Consider the following 19855-nt stretch of genomic DNA (forward strand, 5'->3'; position numbering starts at 1 on the left):
TTGACAGAGTTCAGGAGGGAGAGGTCACTTTTCCTCCAGAAAGAAGCATCTTCAAGAGACCCTAGCTTAGCCCCATAGCAGCTCCATCCCTAGACTCCACCTGTTCTAGAAAAAGCCACACCTGAGGCTCTGCGGCCAGCACATTAACTCAAAAGTGATGGGATCGGTGGTGACTCTGGGGGCAGAGTGGGTGAAATATGCGATTACAGAAGTCATTTCCAGGGTCTTAGTCTTGCTTGAGCAACAAGATTTCCCTGGGGTGGGGTCACACAGAGAATGGGAGGGGGTGGTGTACCTATGAGGAAGCTGTTTTCAAGCCGGGCTGGATGAGCTGGCTTTGGGAATCTTTTCTGCCTGGTTTACTGAGAACAACAAAGGGTCTCTTGGTTTTTGTCTCCTTAGCAATTTCTGTATCCTAAAAGGCAGTGGCAGCTGGGGAGGGCCACTCCGTGTTTGGAGAGTCTTTTCCAGGGACTGTCATTGGGGATGGTAGATCACCAGCAACTGAGCCTAAAGCCTCCCTCCGGCCTCAAGCTGTGCCAACTGAACTATATTTGCAGTCTTTAGTTCGTTTTTAATTCTGAGACAGGGGCTCACTGAGTTGCTCAGGCTGGTCTTGAATTTGTGATTCTCCCACTTAAATCTCCCAAGTTGTTGGGGTGACATTCTTGACCCACCAGGCTCAGCTTGTTAATGTCTTCTAAAACCGAATAAAGGTAGGCGAACCATCTAGAAGAAACTTACCCTCCTCTGGGAGGTATTATAGGGAGTTTGTATTAACTTCCTTTCCTTCTATAACCCACAGGAAACATCAAAGACCTGGTGGCCTGTTATAGTCTCAGCTAATGCCATGGCTAAGGTCAGTGAAGTTAGAATAGACAACCAGAGAGCAAGAGGCTTTTTCTGATTTGCCCAAGCTCTGTGCCTTGTTCTCTCGAGCGATCTCTCAGCCAGCTTTGCAAACACATCCCAGTGCTTACTGTAGCTTGGTGCAGTGATGAGGGGGTTAGGAGCCAGGACTTAAGACTTGATGGGCTAGATTCCGATTTAATCTTTGAGCTACCATTTGTTGGATACTCTCACAATTCCCATGTCAGATAATGAGAACACAGGCATGGAGGGCTTGGAAGTTCACCAGAAGACAGCATGATCCAGACTTTTAGCCATGTTCTTCATCTTGGTATAGATAGTGATTGTGTGTATGATTACTCTGAGATTAGATAACAGTGCTGTCCCAGGGAGTGGGGGATGCCTAGCATGAAGGCCTGAGGCCTTCTCATCTATCACCTGTCTAGATTGTTGCTGTGTCTTACTGTCAGATTTCTGGTTCAGTCTCCTCTGCTTCTTGAAGGGGAACATGGGTGTGTGAGCTGAAAGTTTAAGGTGCTACTTGAAAATTGATAGTCAAATCTGTCAGATCTGTGTGACACAAGCCCTGTGTCAGATCTGCCTTGGGAAATGATGGATTAAAGAATGGGTCACCTGGCCGGGTTCTTGCTGTTAGCATCCCTGAACACTTTATTTTTAGACAAAGTAAGTCATGCTTTGTATTGCAGTCTGGCCTTGAGCTCACGATGCTCCTCCTGCTTCAGTCTTTTGAGTGTTAATTTTGTAGGACCGCTATGACTAGCTAGCTGTCTTTTTCTCCTTTTTTTTTTTTTTTTTTTTTTTTTTTTTTTTTTTTTGAGACAGGGTTTCTCTGTGTAGTCCTGGCTGTCCTGGAACTCACTTTGTAGACCAGGCTGGCCTCGAACTCAGAAATCCGCCTGCCTCTGCCTCCCGAGTGCCGGGATTAAAGGCGTGCGTCACCACTCCCAGCTTCTTTTTCTCCTTTTATTAAGTCTTCTCATCTCAGGAAATTGTTAGGAGGGTCAAATGATGTGATACATATAAGTGCTTAGCATTTACCTGGGTAAGGCCATCAGAGTACTGCTTACAGTATTTGCTCGGTTTTGTTTTCAGTCTTGTTCTAAGGATCTCCTGCAATTGACTAATAACACTTATCCTGTGCCCTGCCCACACCCCCAATCAGGGCTATCAGAGAATGTTTACACTGTCTTTTATAAGTAAGGCTTTGGCTCTGTTTCTTGGATGTCAAACTCTGATTAGAATATACTGATAGGACATGTGTAGTTGCTAGAATGTTCAGGATCCTTTATTTTTTTTAAAGGAATGAGGTTAGTGTGGGAGGTTGGCAGTGTAGCTCAGGGTGGGTTTACCATGCTTGGGCCCTGGGTTTAATCTCAGCACAAATAAAAAAGAAAACAAGAAAAGAACAAAAGAAAGGAAGAAGAAAAAGGAAAAAAATTTTTTTTCTTTTTTTCAAAATTGGGAGCAGGACTGCAGCTTAGTTGGCAGAGTGCTTTTTTTAGCAACTGGGCTCCACCCCCAGCAGCATGGAGCTGGGCATAGTGGTTCCAACCTGCAGTCCCAGCCCTTGGGAGGCAGGGACAGGAGGATCTCTGTGAGTTTGAGGCTAGCCTGGTTTACATAATGAGTTCCAAGACAACCAAAGTTATATGGGGGGGGGGGGGGGGGGAGGAAGGAAAGTGTTGGAGAGATAACTCCATAGTTAAGAACATTTGTTCTTGTAAAAGAACACGGTTCAATTCCCAGCAGCTCACAACCATCCACAACACTGTGGTTCATATATATCTATATCTATATCTATATCTATATCTATATCTATATCTATATCTATATCTATATCTATATCTATATATCTATATCTATATATCTATATCTATATATCTATATATCTATAGATATACACACACACATATATGTGTGTGCAAAACCACTCAAATATATAACATAAATCTAAAACGTTTTTTAAATACTTAAAAAAAATATAAGGAGACAGGAAGGAAGATGGCTCAGCTTGTAAAGGCCCTTGCTGGCAAGCCTGACAACCTGAGGTGACCCTTGGAACACACACAGTAGAAGGAGAGAACTGATCCCAGCAAGTTGCTCTCTGACCTTCACACTCCATCAGTCAATCAGTCAATCAGTCAATCAATCAATCAATGAATCAGTGTTAAACAAGGAAGTCATTAACAACCTCATTCGCCAGTGCTAGTGTTAGCTTGCATTTTGTGGCTTCTTCGTTTAGATAAAGAATCATCCGGCTGTGCCTTTTATGCCTGGCTGGTCTCACTTCCTATTTGGGGTTCCTCTAAACGTTAGTTTTAAAATACAGATATTCTTGTTTTCCTACTGGGTCACCAGCAACATGTAAATGATTGGAATTTGATGTACTTGGATGAGGTTGGAATGTGAAACTTGAACCCACACTATTATACAGTAATTATTCCTACTTGTAAAATCCTCTGGGTGTGTCCCTGTTAACAGGCATGAGCGTTCTCCAGGGGAAGGATGACATATTTTTGGACCTGAAGCAGAAATTCTGGAATACGTATAAGGTAAGACAGGCTTCTGAAAATATAATCATATCTTCTAAATATTTTAAACATTAAAGAATACTTATTTGAGGGTAAAGGAGTTTGCTGCCAAGCCTGAGGCCCTAACTTCTATCACTGTGGTCTACATGGTGGGAAGAGAGAACTGACTCTCACAGTTGTTCCGGAACTCCACATACTTTCTGTGGCCTGCCTGCACGTGTGCATGAACGTGCGATCATGTGAGTGCATAGACAGACAGACAGGCAGACAGACACACACACACACACACACACAGAGGCTCACACACACACACATGCTAAATGAATGTGATTTTTTTTAAAAAAGGAACGCTTTAATACAACTCTCCCCCCCTCCCCCCAGTGAAGATTGAACCTAAGCCTAAAACTAGGCAAGAATTTTACCATTGAATTCCATGCTTGCCCTGTGTTTGCTTGCTTTGAGATAGGGTTTCACATAATCCAAGCTGGCCCTGAACTGCTTCCACCTCCCAGGAGCTGACTACAGACTTATGTCATGGTGCCCAGCTCTCTAGCTTTTTAAAATTAGTAACAGTATTTATTTAGTGGAATGAGGGTGATTCTGCCTGAGCCGACTGCCGTGCTGGGTGTTGGGTGGTGAGTCCCCAGCACTGGTGCTCGCCAGGTGCTGCTCAGCACTGTACTGTGAGCATGGGCTTGTTTTTCACTCCCAGCTACATCTTTATCTGGGTATGTACTCTGGGTTCTTTTTCTCCTAGTGCTTTATAATTCGTTACTATGTTTAATTATTTTTGGTATTCTCAAGCATTCCAGAAGTGCTTCAAGTTGATTTCTGTGTCCCTGCAGCATCTCCTGTCTTTCATATATACTACCTTCCCAGTACTAGGATTAAAGATACAACACCATGTCTGACTCATGTATTTCTTTTTTTTAAGTTACTTCTTAGAGCATACCAGGAGGCTGAGGTAGGAAGACTGCCATGAGTTTGAAACTAAACTGAGCTGTAGAGCAAGACCCAGTTGCAAAAGAAAGTAAATAAAAGTAAAACGATTTTAAAAACTATGGTTGGCAAGATGGCTCAGTGGGTAGAGGTGCCACCAGGCCTGAGGTCCTGAGTTCAGTCTCAAAGACTCCTGTAAGTATCTTCTGACTTACACACGCACACACACACATACACACACACACACACACACATACACACACACACATACACACACTAAATAAATATAAGAAGTTTGTAATATCAGCCTATCTTGTTCTGTACCAAGAGATAGCTTAGATGTATTGTTTGCATGTTGTCCCATAAAGTATTGTTTGGATGAGCCAAGCACAGTGGCATATGCCTTTCGTCTCAGCAGTGGGGAGACAGAGGCAGGTGGATCGCTGTGAATTCTAAGCCAGCCTGATCTGCATGGTGACCAAAGCTTCAGGTCAACCAATGACACACAGTGATATCCTGTCTCAAAAAAGTTTTTTTTTTTTGTTTGAAATATACTTTAAAGAATTCAGTGATAATAAATGTATCATGTATATTATATGCTGATACTCATTTGGAAATTATAATGTATATATGTGATTATTTTTATAGTATGGATTTCTCTCAGTATCTCTGACTGACTTTTCATTCTGCACTTTTGATTATAACCAGTCAGCATTAGCTTACAAACTGCACCTTCAAGTCTCTTGCTCTCTCAAGGCTTCAAGCATTTAAGTGCTCTGAGTGCCATCCAGTCCTAGCTGGGCACTCATCCAGTCCTGGCATTTCTTACTCTCTTACAGAATGAACTGTGTGTTTGCTTTCTGTTCCTATACAGCATTCTAACCAGGCTTTCCTTCATTCCAGAGTGGTCTCATGTACTGGCCCTTTGTGCAGGTAAGTGCCAGGCTTGGTAGACTCTGGGGTTGGGCCTGGGTGCAGTAGGAGAGCGTTCACCTAGTAAGTGCTGGGGCCTGAGTGCAGTCCCTAGTGTGGAGTAAAAACCAAATTCAAAGTTTCTGTTGCCTGTGTCTTCCTAACGGACTCTGTCTGCATTGCAGCTGACCAACTTCAGCCTTGTCCCTGTGCACTGGAGGACAGCATATACGGGACTCTGTGCCTTTCTCTGGGCCACCTTCCTATGCTTTTCACAGCAGAGCGGCGATGGTACACTGCAGTCCATATTCATCTTCCTTCGCAGGAAGGAGGCGAGTGATAAGTCCCCAGAGAAGTGACGAGTCTGGACTTCCTTCCTAGGACTCAGTTCTGTTTCTTCATCGGTCTCAATCACTGGCAGCAGGCCTGCTTCACTGACCAGTTACGGGCTCCATCATGAGGACATTCCATAGGCCCACTTGATTTGAAATTATCAATGATTATTTTAACTTTTATCCAAACCTTTCCCAGTCATTCCAGTCTGAAAGGCTTATTCTCTGGTATTTTCACATCTTTAATGCTTTGGTTAAAAACTATAACAGTGACATGTGACATTTTAGAATTATTAATATTTCCATTCTAATATATGGCCAATTGAATTTAAAAAAAAAACTCCAGTTTAGATTGTATTTCTAGCCTAAACTCTCAGGCTGTTTCCTACACACTGTGAAATCTGATTATCTTTTGTTCTTATAGTAAATTTCTATGCATATAAAATTCAGTCATGAAGGTTGAATAATCAGATAATTTATAATAACCCAGATAATTTATAATAATTATTGTGCCAACATTAAAATTCTGTAAGTAGATGTTTTTAATCTTCAAAGGAGGAGTAGTGTTGGATATATTCTGTATAGAATACCTTATTGATACTGTCTACTTTTTTTAAAGAAGGATCTCAGGCTGCCGTGGAACTCACTAGATACCCCAGCGGGGCCTCAGCTCTACAAGTGCTGAGATTACAGGCATGAATCATCATGTCTTACTCTTCTGCTTTTATATTATATATATCCACATACAGGTTTTTAAAATTGATGTCTTCTAGCTTTGAGAAGATACAGTTGACCAAATGCCCTTATTCCTGGATATATGAAATAAAATAATTGGTTTCTGAATGAATTACAGCAAATGAAAATTCTAGAAAACGAATCATTTCTTTCCTCTCTAAGGAAGAACTCTAATTCACACTAGACCAGTCTACACAGTTTGTAGCAACCCTCCTGCCTCTGCATTCTAAATATTTGGATTACAGACATGAGCCACCATGCCTGGCTTTGTGTGTATATGTGGTATTTAAGTGGAACCAGGACCTTACACAAACAAGTGCTCTGCCACTGGCTGCATCCCAGGATCCTAATAGTAGTCTTTTATAATTCAGTGCTTTAAAATTCTTTATCTTTACACTTTAAAATGGACACAAAAATTCTCAACTAGTCTTTCACATTTATTTAGTTTGCCTAATCTCAGCCAGAGCCTTCAGGTTTCAGAGTTATGCAAATAACCACACATGGAGGTGTGTGCCTGTCTATTCAGAAAGTTAATGGAGGAGGATCATTTCAGCCCGGGAGTTCAAGACTAGACTGGAAAAACCAGCAAATTTCTGTTAAAACCACAAAGATAAAAAATTTAAAACTATGAATGTCTTAAGAAATTTCAGCAATCTCACCTGAAAATTGCCCCCATGGTTCTGTTGCTTCCACTGGCATACATGACAAATTTTGAGATGTGAAACACTGAATTCTGAGTTTATCTTGTGAATGTATAAGGTCAATTTCATAATTCATACTTAAATTTCTAAGCAATTAATTTATATGGTTTGTAATATGTTTGTATAAATTATAAGCATGTACTTTTTAAGAGTCTAAGTTATGGAATGTAATAGAAATTGTTGGGATGGCATGAAGGTATATCCCTGTATTTTCACTTGTAAATTGCTGAACTCTAAGCTACTTACTGGCAGGATTTGGGTATTGTCATTTTTATGGCCCATCGCCAGTTTTCTATGTGTGTTTGTCCTTCCTACCTGCCCAAAAAGATGATTCTCAAGCAGCCCTCAGTGCCAAAGGGCAACCCTAAACAATTGATTTGTCCTTGTCCTGACAAGATTGATGCTGATTGGTTCAGACTGTAATGTGACTTTTTGTATAATAATGAGCTGACAGCTGGAACTGGGGCAGAAGTATGGGGCATAACTTCTGTGCAGGCAGACACACAGGCAGAGATGCAGGAGACAAGGACAGATGAGGAGGGTTTAGAAGGAGGCAAAAGTGAGGAAGGAGGCAGAAGGGGGATGGATGGAGCAGGAAGCATGAAGTGAGAACCACATGGAGAGATGGTGTGGTGGTTTGAATATGCTTGGCCCATGGGAAGTGGCACTATTATGAGGTGTGGTTTGTTAAAGGAAGTGTGTCACTTTGTGGGTGGACTTTGAGGTCCTATGCTCACTCAAGCTCTGCCCTGTAAGGAGAGACCCTCCTCCTGGTTGCCTGTGGAAGAGAATCCCCTTCTGTCTGTCTTCAGATCAAGATGCAGAACTCTCGGGCTGGTGAGATGGCTCAGTGGGTAGGAGCACCCGACTGCTCTTCCGAAGGTCCGGAGTTCAAATCCCAGCAACCACATGGTGGCTCACAACCATCCGTAATGAGATCTGACTCCCTCTTCTGGAGTGTCTGAGGACAGCTACAGTGTACTTACATTTAATAAATAAATAAATCTTTAAAAATATATATTTAAAAAAAAAAAAAAAAAAAAAGATGCAGAACTCTCAGCTCCTTCTCCAGCACGATGTCTGCCTGCATGCTGCCATGTTTCCTGCCTTAATGAACTGAACCTATGAACTTGATGGACTGAACCTATGAAACTGTAAGCATCCACAATTAAATGTTTATAAAAGTTGTATTAGAGGCAGGCGGATTTCTGAGTTTGAGGTCAGCCTGGTCTTGTGAGTTCCAGGACAGCCAGAGCTATACAGAGAAACCCTGCCTCGAAAAACCAAAAAAAAAAAAAAAAGAAAAAGAAAAAAAAAAGTTGTCTTGGTCATGGTGTCTCTTCTCAGCAATAAAACCCAAACTGAGACAGATAATGTGAGGATCTGACAATGGCTGAAGGAAGACCCCAGAATCAAATAGTATACAAAGACAAAGAGTGTTTATTCTGCAGAAACAACCAGCATGCAGGAGTCATCCATTCACTAAAATGGTAATGATGGAGGAACTCGCAGGCCCCTTTTTATGTAGGGCTGGGGGAAATTGTCTAGAAGTATTAGGTAATCTCCAATGTAATTGTCAGGGCCCGGGCAGTAGGAAGAACATTTCTTGATGATTGCATGCTTTTAAAAGTTGGGTAGGTATGGAAGCCTGCCTGTAATCTCAGTGCTTGGTTGGTAGAAATGGTATCCCTGGGGCAAAGTGGCTTTAGTTTCACTACATCAATGGAATCAGTGAGCTCAGAGTTCAGTGGCAGATATTACATCAGTGGATTGGTTTGAATGAGAATGGTCCCATAGGATCATATATTTAAGTGCTTAATCATCAGGGAGAGGCAGTATTGGAAAAGATTAGGAGATAAGGTCTTGTTGGAGTAGGTGTAGGTGTGGCCTTATTGGAAGACATGTCATTGGGAGTGGGCTTTGAGGTTACTAAATCCCAAGCCAGTCCCAGTCAGTCAGTCAGTCAGTCAGTCTGTCTGTCTGTCTGTCTCTCTCTCTCTCTCTCTCTCTCTCTCTCTCTCTCTCTCTGTCTTCCTAGTGCATGTGGACCCAGTTGTAGAACTCTCGACTGCTTCTCCAGCACCATGTTTGCCTGCATTCCATCATGCTTTCCACCCTGATGATAATGGATTAAACCTGACACTGTCAGCCAGCCCTGGTGAAATGCTTTCCTTTCTAAGAGTTGTTGTAGTCATGATGCCTCTTCACAGCAATAGAACAGTGACTAAGATAGTCACTTATGTGGAGAAAGATAGAAGAAGATACTTTATGGCAACCTCTGACCTCTGTGCTCACATTCACACCTGTGAACATGCATAACCATACACGCATACTATCTTCACATAAACACAAATTAGAACTACACACACAGACACACACAGACACACACACAGACACACACACACAGACACACACACAGACACACACACAGACACACACACACAGACACACACAGACACACACACACACACACACGCACAGACACACACACACACACACACACACAAGATGATGAAGATGATAGCCTGACCTCTGGCTTGACACATATGCACACAAATATATAAATATTTGTAATATGTATAAATATACATATTTGCACTTAGAGATTTGGGTGTAGTTCAATGGCACAATGTTTGGTCAGGGGTTAGTCAAAGAAGGAAGAGAGGAAGGGAGAACTAATGTATATTTTCTGATCATTTCTTAGCTTTGCAAAAAATGCAGTGCTTCTGTGATTAAAATCTAGCATAAATAGTACCTTATTGGTTATTTTCATTTGAGGGAAAACTGACAGGTGACTGCCTTATCTATATCATAGTGTGGTGAGAATTAGACAGTTTGAGATCTGGTGCAAATTTTTGTAAGAACTGAATTTTGAAAGCTTGTTAGTAGTATTTCCATAGTTTTAAAATATCTGTTTAGTGGGTGATTTCGAGAGGAAATCTGCCTACAGCAGAGTCAATGCAGTTTGTCAGTTAGGGGTGTGCATATTCTTTGGATCTGTAGAAGAATAAATCATTTAATGACTAGAGGACTTTAGAGACTCTTAGCGGATGTGGTGGCTTAGCCCTGTTATAACAGCAGGGGGAATGGCCAGGAGTTCAAGGTCATCCTCAGCTATTCACAGCAAAGCTGCCTTGGGCTACCTGAGCCCCTGTCTGAAACACAAAGCAAAAACAAAACAAAGGCCAATTTAGAAGAGAAAAGAAAAGGGGGGGCTGCAGAGATGGCTCAGTGGTTATGAGTACGGACTGTTCTTGCAGATATGGTGGTGAGGTTGGTTCCTAGCTCACACATGGCAGCTTACAACAGGCACCAGACATGCACTCAACACATTCATGCACATAAAATCAAAATAAAGTATTAAAAAGCCTCTGAGAAAGAGGTCAGGTGTACCAGTCAGGGCTCTGAGTTTAAGGCCAGCCTGCTCTACATAGTTCTAGGCCAATCAGGGTTACAAAATGAGACTAAGAAATTACAGTTACTAAAAGTTATGATTACGGTATAAAGAAGAAAACACTTTAACATTCTAGTGCTTTACCAACAGTTGTTACTTTTAATGATTTGGAGGAGGGGAGATTCCATTTCCTTTACATTAAAGCCTAGAGTTAAAGAAAAGTCTGCCTTTGCACTGTGTCAAAATAGGGCCTTCACATTAGCTATGTGACTACATTGAACCAAATTTTAAGTGTATCACTTCTCTAGAAATATAGAAGCCACAACTTTTTTTTTTTTTTTGGTTTTTCAAGACAGGGTTTCTCTGTGTAGCCCTGGCTGTCCTGGAACTCACTTTGTAGACCAGGCTGGCCTCGAACTCAGAGATCCGCCTGCCTCTGCCTCCCAAGTGCTGGGATTAAAGGCGTGTGCCACCAACCGACCAGCACAACCTTTTTAAAAAATTAGATATTTTCTTTATTTACATTTCAAATGTTATCCCCTTTCCTAGTTTCCTCTATGAAAATTCCCTATCCCCTTCCCACCCCCTGTTCCCCAACCCACCCACTCCTGTTTCCTGGCCCTGGCAATCCCCTATACTGGGGCATAGAACCTTCACAAGACTAAGAGCCTCTCCTACCATTGATGGCCAACTAGGCCATCCTCTGCTACATATGCAGCTAGAGACATCAATCCTACCATGTGATTTCTTTGATTGGTGGTTTAGTCCCAGGGAGCTCTGGGGTCACTGGTTAGTTCATATTGTTGGTCCTCCTGTAGGGCTGCAAACCCCTTCAGCTCCTTGAGTACTTTCTCTAGCTCCTTCATTGGAGACCCTGTGCTTTGTCCAATGGATGACTGGCAAAGCCTCTCAGGAGACAGCTATATCAGGCTCCTGTCAGCAAAATCTTGTTGGCATCTGCAATAGTGTCTGGGTTTGGTGGTTGTTTATGGGATGGATTCCCAGGTCGGACAGGCTCTGGATGGTCATTTCTTCAGTCTCTGCTCCGAACTTTGACTCTGTAACTCCTTCTGTGGGGATTTTGTTCCCCCTTCTAAGAAGAATCAAAGTATCCTCACTTTGGTCTTCCTTCTTCTTGAGTTTCAAGTGTTTTGCAAATTGTATCTTAGGTATTCTAAGTTTCTGGGCTAATATCCACTTATCAGTGAGTACATACCATGAGTGTTCTTCTGTGATTGTGTTACCTCACTCAGGATGATATCCTCTAGAGCCGTCCATTTGCCTAAGAATTTCATGAATTCATTGTTTTTAATCGCTGATTAGTACTCCATTGTGTAAATGTACCACATTTTCTGTATCCATTCCTCTGTTGAGGGACATCTGGGTTCCTTCCAGTTTTTAGGTATTATAAATAAGGCTGCTATGAACATAGTGGAGCATGTGTCGTTATTACAAGTTGGAGCATCTTCTGAGTATATGCCCAGGAGAAGTATTGTGGGATTCTCTGGTAGTACTATGTCCAATTTTCTGAGGAACCACCAAACAGATTTCCAGAGTGGTTGTACCAGCTTGCCATCCCACCAGCAATGGAGGTGTGTTCCTATTTCTCACATCCTTGCCAGTATCTGCTGTCACCTGAGTTTTTGATCTTAGCCGTTCCTCATGGTGTGAGGTGGAATCTCAGGGTTGTTTTGATTTGCACTTCCCTGATGATTAAGGATGTTGAAGATTTCTTTAGGTGAGAAGCCATAACTCTTAAGTCATCTGCCTTTCTGGCTGCCTTGACTACTATTTTTTTTTTTCATCTAATATCCATCATCCTTCAGAATTCATTTGAAGCTATGAAAAAAAACTTTTTTTTTTCTACATGGGTAATTTACTTTTAGGTCAGTGGAATACTATGTATATTTCTATAGTGTTTGCCAAAACACATTATGTCTAATACACACTTAACATATCCAGGAGGCAGCTTTTATTTGCAATTAGGTTCATCTTCTGAGAGTTAAAAAGCTAAAGGATTTCTGTGCCTGGTTTATTTTTATGAGGCAGGCTCTCATGTAGCCCAGTCTGCCCTTGAATCTATATAGTGGAGATAATTCTGCCTGTTTCCCAAGTGTCAGAATTCACTTGCATGTCTTAGAATCCAGAGGGACTAAATTGTTATAAATCTGACCAACACTTTTGAAATTTTTTCTCTTAATATAGTCAGCAGCCTGTAAACAAAAAAATCTGAAACTTAAAGTTTAACGATAAACATGAAGAGACGTGAGCAGCAGCTAGCCAAATACATAAAAGGATCATAACTTATAGAGGGCATGAGGACCGTGTGCTCATGGACAAACACTAGGGGAACCAGGAATGTTAAACATGCAGGGTTGTTTCCTCAAATGAAGAGATGTATATAACCTGTTTTCTGCCTAGAAGGCTGGGAATGGATGTGGTTAATAGCCTGTGATATTTGTACTAATTGTATGACTGAGGCCACATCTGGCTCCCCTAGATTCTTGCAATCAGGACTGAAGGTGGCTCATAGCCAAGGTGACCTCTGTAGAGTGTGTGTCTTAAAAATTTGAAACTATGACACAGCACATATGAACAAGACATGGATCTGAATGAAAGGTGGCAGGTGATTGGCTTTGTTGTGTTATTGGTGATATGTTTACTCTGAGAAAAATGGAAGGGTGATGTCATTTACATCCTGTAATCTTCTCTAATGGTCTTTATTGAAAACTGAGATACAATTGGTTTTTTGGTTTTTCATTGCTTAATGGTTTCTTCCAAATGGCAACTCACATTCTGTTCTGTATATATCACCATATAGCTGCCTGCATGCTGCCATACTCCCTGCTATGATGGTAATGGGCTAAACCTCTCAACTATAAGCCAGCCCCAGTTAAATGTTCTACTTTCTAAGAGTCCACAGCAATAAAACTCTAACTTAGACAAGTGAACAGGGCTAGAACAGATGATGTTACAAGCTCAGCTCAGGTGTCAGGTTTGGAAAACAATCTCATCTTGTTCCTTGGATATTTTCTGCTTAAGGGTTGTAAATTAGAAAATTGAAATAAGTTCCACTAAAGCAAAAGGAAGTTAGTTCCTGTTCACTTGACTTCTTTGAGAGCAGATATCTAAGCTGAATATTAAACTATTCTTAGTAGGGGTTGGAGAGTGGTTAGTTGCTGCACAGTCACGAGTTTGGGTCTCAGGACTAATATAATAAACCAGGTGTTCTCCAAAGTCCTGCAACTCCAGCTCTGCAGGATGAAGTGCCTTTTTCTGGCCTCCATGGACACCCACACATTTGCCCATATACTTATACATATTCTCATACAGACTCATAAACATACACAAAAATGAGCATATTTTTCAAAATATTTATTGTTTATTTGTACGTGTGTGTGTGTGTGTGTGTGTGTGTGTGTGTGTGTGTGTGCGTGTGTGTGCATGCCTGAGCACATAAATGTATAAACCCATGAAAGCCAAAGGAGGATGTTGGATTTCCCGGAACTGGAGTTATGGTAGTTGTGAGTCACCTGTTACAGGTACTGGGAACTGAACCAGCAAGTGCTCTTAACCACCAAGTCATCTCTCCAGCCACAATAAAATAAACCTTAAAATATAGCAAAAATGTTCTTAGTCTACCAGTGAAGGGTCTTATAGATTTAAGATAGTTTGTTTTAATTCCCACCCCCTTTGTCTCTATTAAAGAAAATGGAAGCCGGGCGTGGTGGCACGCGCCTTTAATCCCAGCACTCAGGAGGCAGAGGCAGGTGGATTTCTGAGTTCGAGGCCAGCCTGGTCTACAAAGTGAGCTTCAGGGCAGCCAGGGCTATACAGAGAAACCCTGTCTCGAAAAAACCAAAAAAAAAAAAAAAAAAAAAAACCAAAAAAAACCCCCAAAACAAAAACAAAAAACAAAAAACAAAAAAATGGGGCTAGTGAGGAGACTCAGTGTCAAGGCACTTGTAGCCAGGCTGCTGACCTGAGTTTGTTTCCCAGAACCCAGCAGATAGGAGGAGAAATCCAAGTCCTCCAAGGGTTCTCTGTCTTTCCCATGGCGTATGAATCCATCCACACACACTAAAATGGAATTTTTATTAAAATGAGACTAGATGTTAGAGGTAGCATGTGTCTATTATCCCAGGATTTTGGAAGTCAAAGAGGGGGGATCAGTTCAAGATCATCTGTCAAATTTCCATAGCCAACTTTCTGCTATAAAATGATAAATAATACCAAAGGGAACCAAGAGTTCTAGGCTTCTAACAAAATGAATATCTGAGCACAGACAGCAGGGTGTCTCAGGTGGTGATCTGCAGGTAGTCTTTTTCTGTTATTTTTTTTTTTTTACTAATAAAATTTATTTTTAAATATACAACTCAGTATTGACATTTTTTAAGTCATCAAACTAATTTATAATAGTTAAATGCCTCTTAAATATACATGACATCTTCTGAAGCTAAAAGTAATATGCACACAACCAGTTTTAAAAATCTATTTGGAACATTAAACATGATAGAAGTAGAAAAAAAATCTCTTATGAAGTCCTCTATAAAAGAAAATTGTGACAAGTTTCCAATTAGACAGAAACCATTCCATCTCCAAGGGAGAATAGGCAGTGTAACTGTGGCCTTATAGATGAATTGGGTAGTGTTTCTTCTGTTTCTATTTTGTGGAATAGTTTGAAGAGTATTGGTATTAGCTCTTCTTTGAAGGTCTGATAGAACTCTACACTAAACCCATCTGGTCCTGGGCTTTTTTTGGTTAAGAGACTTTTAATGACTGCTGCTATTTCTTTTTGGGGTTATGCAACTGTTTTAATGGTTTATCTGATCCAGATTTAACTTTGGCACCTGGTATCTGTCTAGAAAATTGTCCATTCCATCTATATTTTCCAGTTTTGTTGAATATAGGCTTTTCGTAGTAGAATCTAACTATTTTTTTAATTTCCTCAGTTTCTGTTGTTATGTCTCCCTTTTCATTTCTGATTTTAAAATTTGGATACTCTTTGTGCCCTCTGGTTAGTCTGGCTAAGGTTTATCTATCTTGTTGATTTTTCTCAAAGAAACTCCTGGTTTTGTTAATTCTTTTTTTTTTTGGTTTTTCGAGACAGGGTTTCTCTGTGTAGTCCTGGCTGTCCTGGAACTCACTCTGTAGACCAGGCTGGCCTCGAACTCAGAAATCCACCTGCCTCTGCCTCCCAAGTGCTGGGATTAAAGGTGTGTGCCACCACGCCTGGCTCTTTTTTTTTTTTCTTTTTTAAGATTTATTTATTTATCATATGTAAGTACACTGTTGCTCTCTTCAGACATTCCAGAAGAGGGTGTCAGATCTCATTACGGATGGTTGTGAGCCACCATGTGGTTGCTGGGATTTGAACTCAGGACCTTTGGAAGAGCAGTCAGTGCTCTTACCCGCTGAGCCATCTCGCCAGCCCCTGTTAATTCTTTGTATAGTTCTTTTTGTTTCTACTTGATTGATTTCAGTCCTGAGTTTGATTATTTCCTGCCATCTACTCCTCTTGAGTGTATTTGGTTCTTTTTGTTCTAGAGCTTTCATGTGTGCTGTCAAGCTGCTAGTGTAAGCTTTCTCCAGTTTCTTTTTGGAGGTACTCAGAGCTGAGTTTTCCTCTTAGCACTGTTTTCATTGTGTCCCATAAGTTTGGTTATGTTGTGCCTTCATTTTTATTAAATTCTAAAAAGCCTTTAATTTTTTTCTTATTTCTTCTTAGACCAAGTTTTCATTGAGTAGGGCATTGTTCAGCTTCCATATGTATGTGGGCTTTCTGTTGTTTTTGTTGCTACTAAAGACCAGCCTTAGTCCATGGTGAGCTGATAGAATGCATGGGATTATTTCAATCTTCTTGTATCTGTTGAGGCCTGTTTTGTGACCAACTGTATGATCAGTTTTGGAGAAGGTACCATGAGATGCTGAGAAGAAGGTATATTCTTTTGTTTTAAGATAAAATGCCCTGTAGATATTTGTTAAATCCATTTGGTTCGTAACTTCTGTTAGTTTCACTGTGTCTCTGTTTAGTTTGTGTTTCCATGATCTGTCCATTGATGAGAGTGGGGTTTTGAAGTCTCCCACTATTATTGTGTGGGATGTGATGTATGCTTTGAGCTTTAGTCAAGTTTCTTTAATGAATGTGGGTGCCCTTGCATTTGGAGCATAGATGTTCAGAATTGAGAGTTCTTCTTGGTAGATTTTGCCATTGATGAGTATGAGGTGTCCTTCCTTATCATTTTTGATAACTTTTGGTTGAAAGTTGATTTTATTCTATATTAGAATGGCTACTCTAGCTTATGCCCCTGGTCCCTTCTCTATGGGACTATGTGCTTGGAAAATTGCTTTTCAGTCCTTTACTCTGAAGTAGTGTCTGTCTCTCACACTGAGGTGTATTTCCTGTATGCAGCAAAATGCTAGGTCCTATTTAAATATCCAGGGTGTTTTAGTCTATGTCTTTTTATTGGAGAATTGAGTCCATTGATGTTAAGAGATATTAAGGAATGATGATTGTTGCTTCCTGTTATTTTTGATGTTATTTCTGTGTTTGTGTGGCTATCTTCTTTTGGATTTGTTGAAAGAAGATTACTTTCTTGCTCTTTCTAGGGTGTAGTTTCCCTCCTTGTGTTGGTGTTTTCCATCTATTATCCTTTGTAGGGCTAGATTTGTGGAAAGATATTATGTAAGTTTGTTTTTGTCATAGAATATTTTGGTTTCTCCATCTATGGTAACTGAGAGTTTTGCTGGGTATAGTAGCCTGGGCTGGCATTTGTGTTCCCTTAGGGTCTGTATAACATCTGCCCAGGATCTTCTAGCTTTCATAGTCTCTGGTGAGAAGTCTATGTAATTCTGATAGGTCTGCCTTTATATGTTACTTGACCTTTTTCTCTTAATACTTTTAATATTCTTTCTTTGTTTTCTGTATTTGGTGTTTTGACTATTATGTGATAGGAGGAATTTCTTTTCTGGTCTCATCTATTTGGAGTTCTGTAGACTTCTTATATGTTTATGGGCATCTCTTTCTTTAGGTTAGGGAAAATTTCTTCTATAATTTTGTTGAAGATATTTACTGGCCCTTTAAGTTGTGAGGCTTCACTCTCTTCTGTCCTTAGGTTTGGTTCTTTCATTGTGTCCTGGATTTCCTAGATGTTTTGGGTTAGGAACTTTTTGCATTTTCTTTGACTGTTGTGTCAATGTTGTCTATGGTAACTTCTGCCCCTGAGATTCTCTTTTCTATCTCTTGTATTCTGTTGATGATGCTTGCATCTATGACTCCTGATCTCTTTCCTAGGTTTTCTATCTCCAGGGTTGTCTCCCTTTGTTATTTCTTTATTGTTTCTATTTCCATTTTTAGATCCTGGATGGTTTTGTTCAATTCCTTCACCTGTTTATTTGTGTTTTCCTGTAATTCTTTATGTGATTTTTGTGTCTCCTCTTTAAGGGCTTCTAGATGTTTAGCTGTGTTCTCCTGTAAGGGAGTTATTTATGTCCTGCTTAAAGTCCTCTATCATCATGACAAAGCCTTGAGTTGGCCTCCCAGCACTTAAGAGAATCCTTTCTGAGGCAAACCATATAGACAAATATGAACAGTCCCAATTAATATTTTATCATCTCTATTCTGTTTTCTCCACATAGCCTGGCCATTTCTGTCCCATCAGAGCATCCTGCTCCTTTCCTCCCCAGGACATTTGCTCTGTTGTCTCCTATAGGACCTCTTGTCTTGCTTCCTTTTATGTGCAGATCAAACCTTATTGTTGCTGGGTTATTGCTGTCTACACTCTCCAGCAGGGGTTGGGTAGGCTGGTGGGAGTCCTGGAGCCTGCTCCATTTCAGTGTCAGCTCCAAAGGCTTTGTCTTCCCTTTTTACGCATTAAACAGGGCAGTCTGCACCAAAGAACATTGTGGGCTAGACAGTTCTGGGCTATAGAAAGGTGTATCTGGTGGGAAATGTACCAGGAAAATGAGTGGCCCCTGGCATGCATTGTGACTGGTGCAGTCTGTGCTCCTAGTACTTTGGTGCTTTCAGTCCTAAGGCTTACTAGCAATTCAGTGTAATTGAGCCCTGTCCCTGATGTATGCCTGCTCTGTTTGCATGTCATTTTCTTCAGTTAATGAATTCCCAAAATCATTTAAAATCTCAAAGCTGAGAGTTGACTGACTTCTAGATTGTCAGTGCCTTTTCTTTTTGTTGATTATCTTATTTCCCCAGAGCTGTCAGGGGTATCTAAATGATGAATAGTGGAGAATAGTTCTGACTAAAGAATTCACTTTAAGGCTGGAAAGACTAATCCCAACCTTGAAAAGGAGAAGGAGAAGGAAGTAGGCAGCAAAACTAGCCAGATCATGGAGCTCTGGGTTTGAATGAGAGGCTCTGCCTCAGTGCAAAATACTGGACTGGCCTTGTTCCTGGGGTACCCAAGCAATACCAGCAAGTCACTCAGGGGAGGCAGAACATAGTCCATAATAGGGGTCCCAGTCGTGTTTCCCCGTGTGAGAAATAGCAGAGTCTAAGATGGGTGTGTGGTTCCCAGACTCCTGTGTACCCAGGCACCTCCTGAGTTGGAAGCACCAGTCAGGAAGGGGAAGGCTGAGCTCTGGATAGGGGTGGTGGGTTAAGGAGTGAGGGGGTGGGGTAGGGGGAGTGTAGAACCCAGTTTGGTTCCCAGTGAGTGCCAAGAGTGTGGAGGGGCTGGAAGAGAGAAGGCCTTCTCTGAGAGATTTAGGTGAGGCTCTTTATGACAAAGACCTCCCACCACCACAATCCTTGATGAAAGAGATGGTCCTTGCTTGTTTTATTTGATGGTAAATGTGAATGCATATACCTTACTCAGGGTGAACCAGGGATTAAATGGGGAGGGAAGCTTTTTGGCTGAACACTTAGGGTCTATCTGGATACCTCATTAGCATGGAAACTATGTGGACAATTGTCATGGTCCTCTCAGGGGAGTGTCATTGTTACATGTTCCAGATCAGGTAGTTTGGCAGGGAGCTGGCTCAATGCCTGCTTTTCTCAATTCTGAGATTCCCTGGAGTTTAACCATGCTCAGCCTTACCAGTTCTTTTGTCTGATGGCATGGTCCACTTGCCCCACATGTGAAGATGGTTCTTGTTGTGCTTTATAAAATGATGCAGTATAAATCGGCAGGAGGGATCACCTCAGCTAGCCTGGCCAAAGTGCTCTCCTACTGTGTGTAGTTTTTGCTAATACTCACCTAAGCTCTAGGATCAGGCCTCCATACAAGCCCCACCCCCCCCCCCCACACACATACACACACACACAGAGTTGTTCGTTTTCACCTTGTCTTGTCTTCTTGGCACAATTGCTGGGTACTACTATCTCCTGCCTGGAAAAACATGCCCTTATCATTACTCTTAGCTCCACACTTCCCACCTGTCCTAAACTTTAGTGGCTAGTTCCATCTAGCCCCTGCTAAATGC

At 41.3% G+C, this 19855-nt stretch overlaps 1 protein-coding gene across 7 annotated transcripts in view; it reads left to right on the plus strand.

The window, feature by feature from the left end:
- Window positions 1–8305, plus strand: part of Mpv17l (Mpv17 transgene, kidney disease mutant-like) — a 46459-nt gene extending 38154 nt beyond the window's left edge. For 3 of the 7 annotated variants that reach the window (NM_001289562.1, NM_001289563.1, NM_033564.3), the window contains exons 2-4: window positions 3352–3422; window positions 5244–5273; window positions 5438–8305. In NM_001289562.1, the coding sequence (NP_001276491.1) occupies window positions 3352–3422; window positions 5244–5273; window positions 5438–5611 (275 nt within the window). In that variant the 3' untranslated portion in view covers window positions 5612–8305. Of the gene's footprint in view, window positions 1–805; window positions 860–3351; window positions 3423–5214; window positions 5274–5437 lie in introns of all 7 variants that reach the window. The other 4 variants (NM_001289565.1, NM_001289567.1, XM_030249342.1 and 1 more) reach the window with 3 other exon arrangements.
- Window positions 8306–19855: the final 11550 nt, after the last annotated feature.

The sequence above is a fragment of the Mus musculus genome, chromosome 16, assembly GCF_000001635.26.
Source record: "Mus musculus strain C57BL/6J chromosome 16, GRCm38.p6 C57BL/6J".
In the NCBI taxonomy this organism is placed as follows: domain Eukaryota; kingdom Metazoa; phylum Chordata; class Mammalia; order Rodentia; family Muridae; genus Mus; species Mus musculus.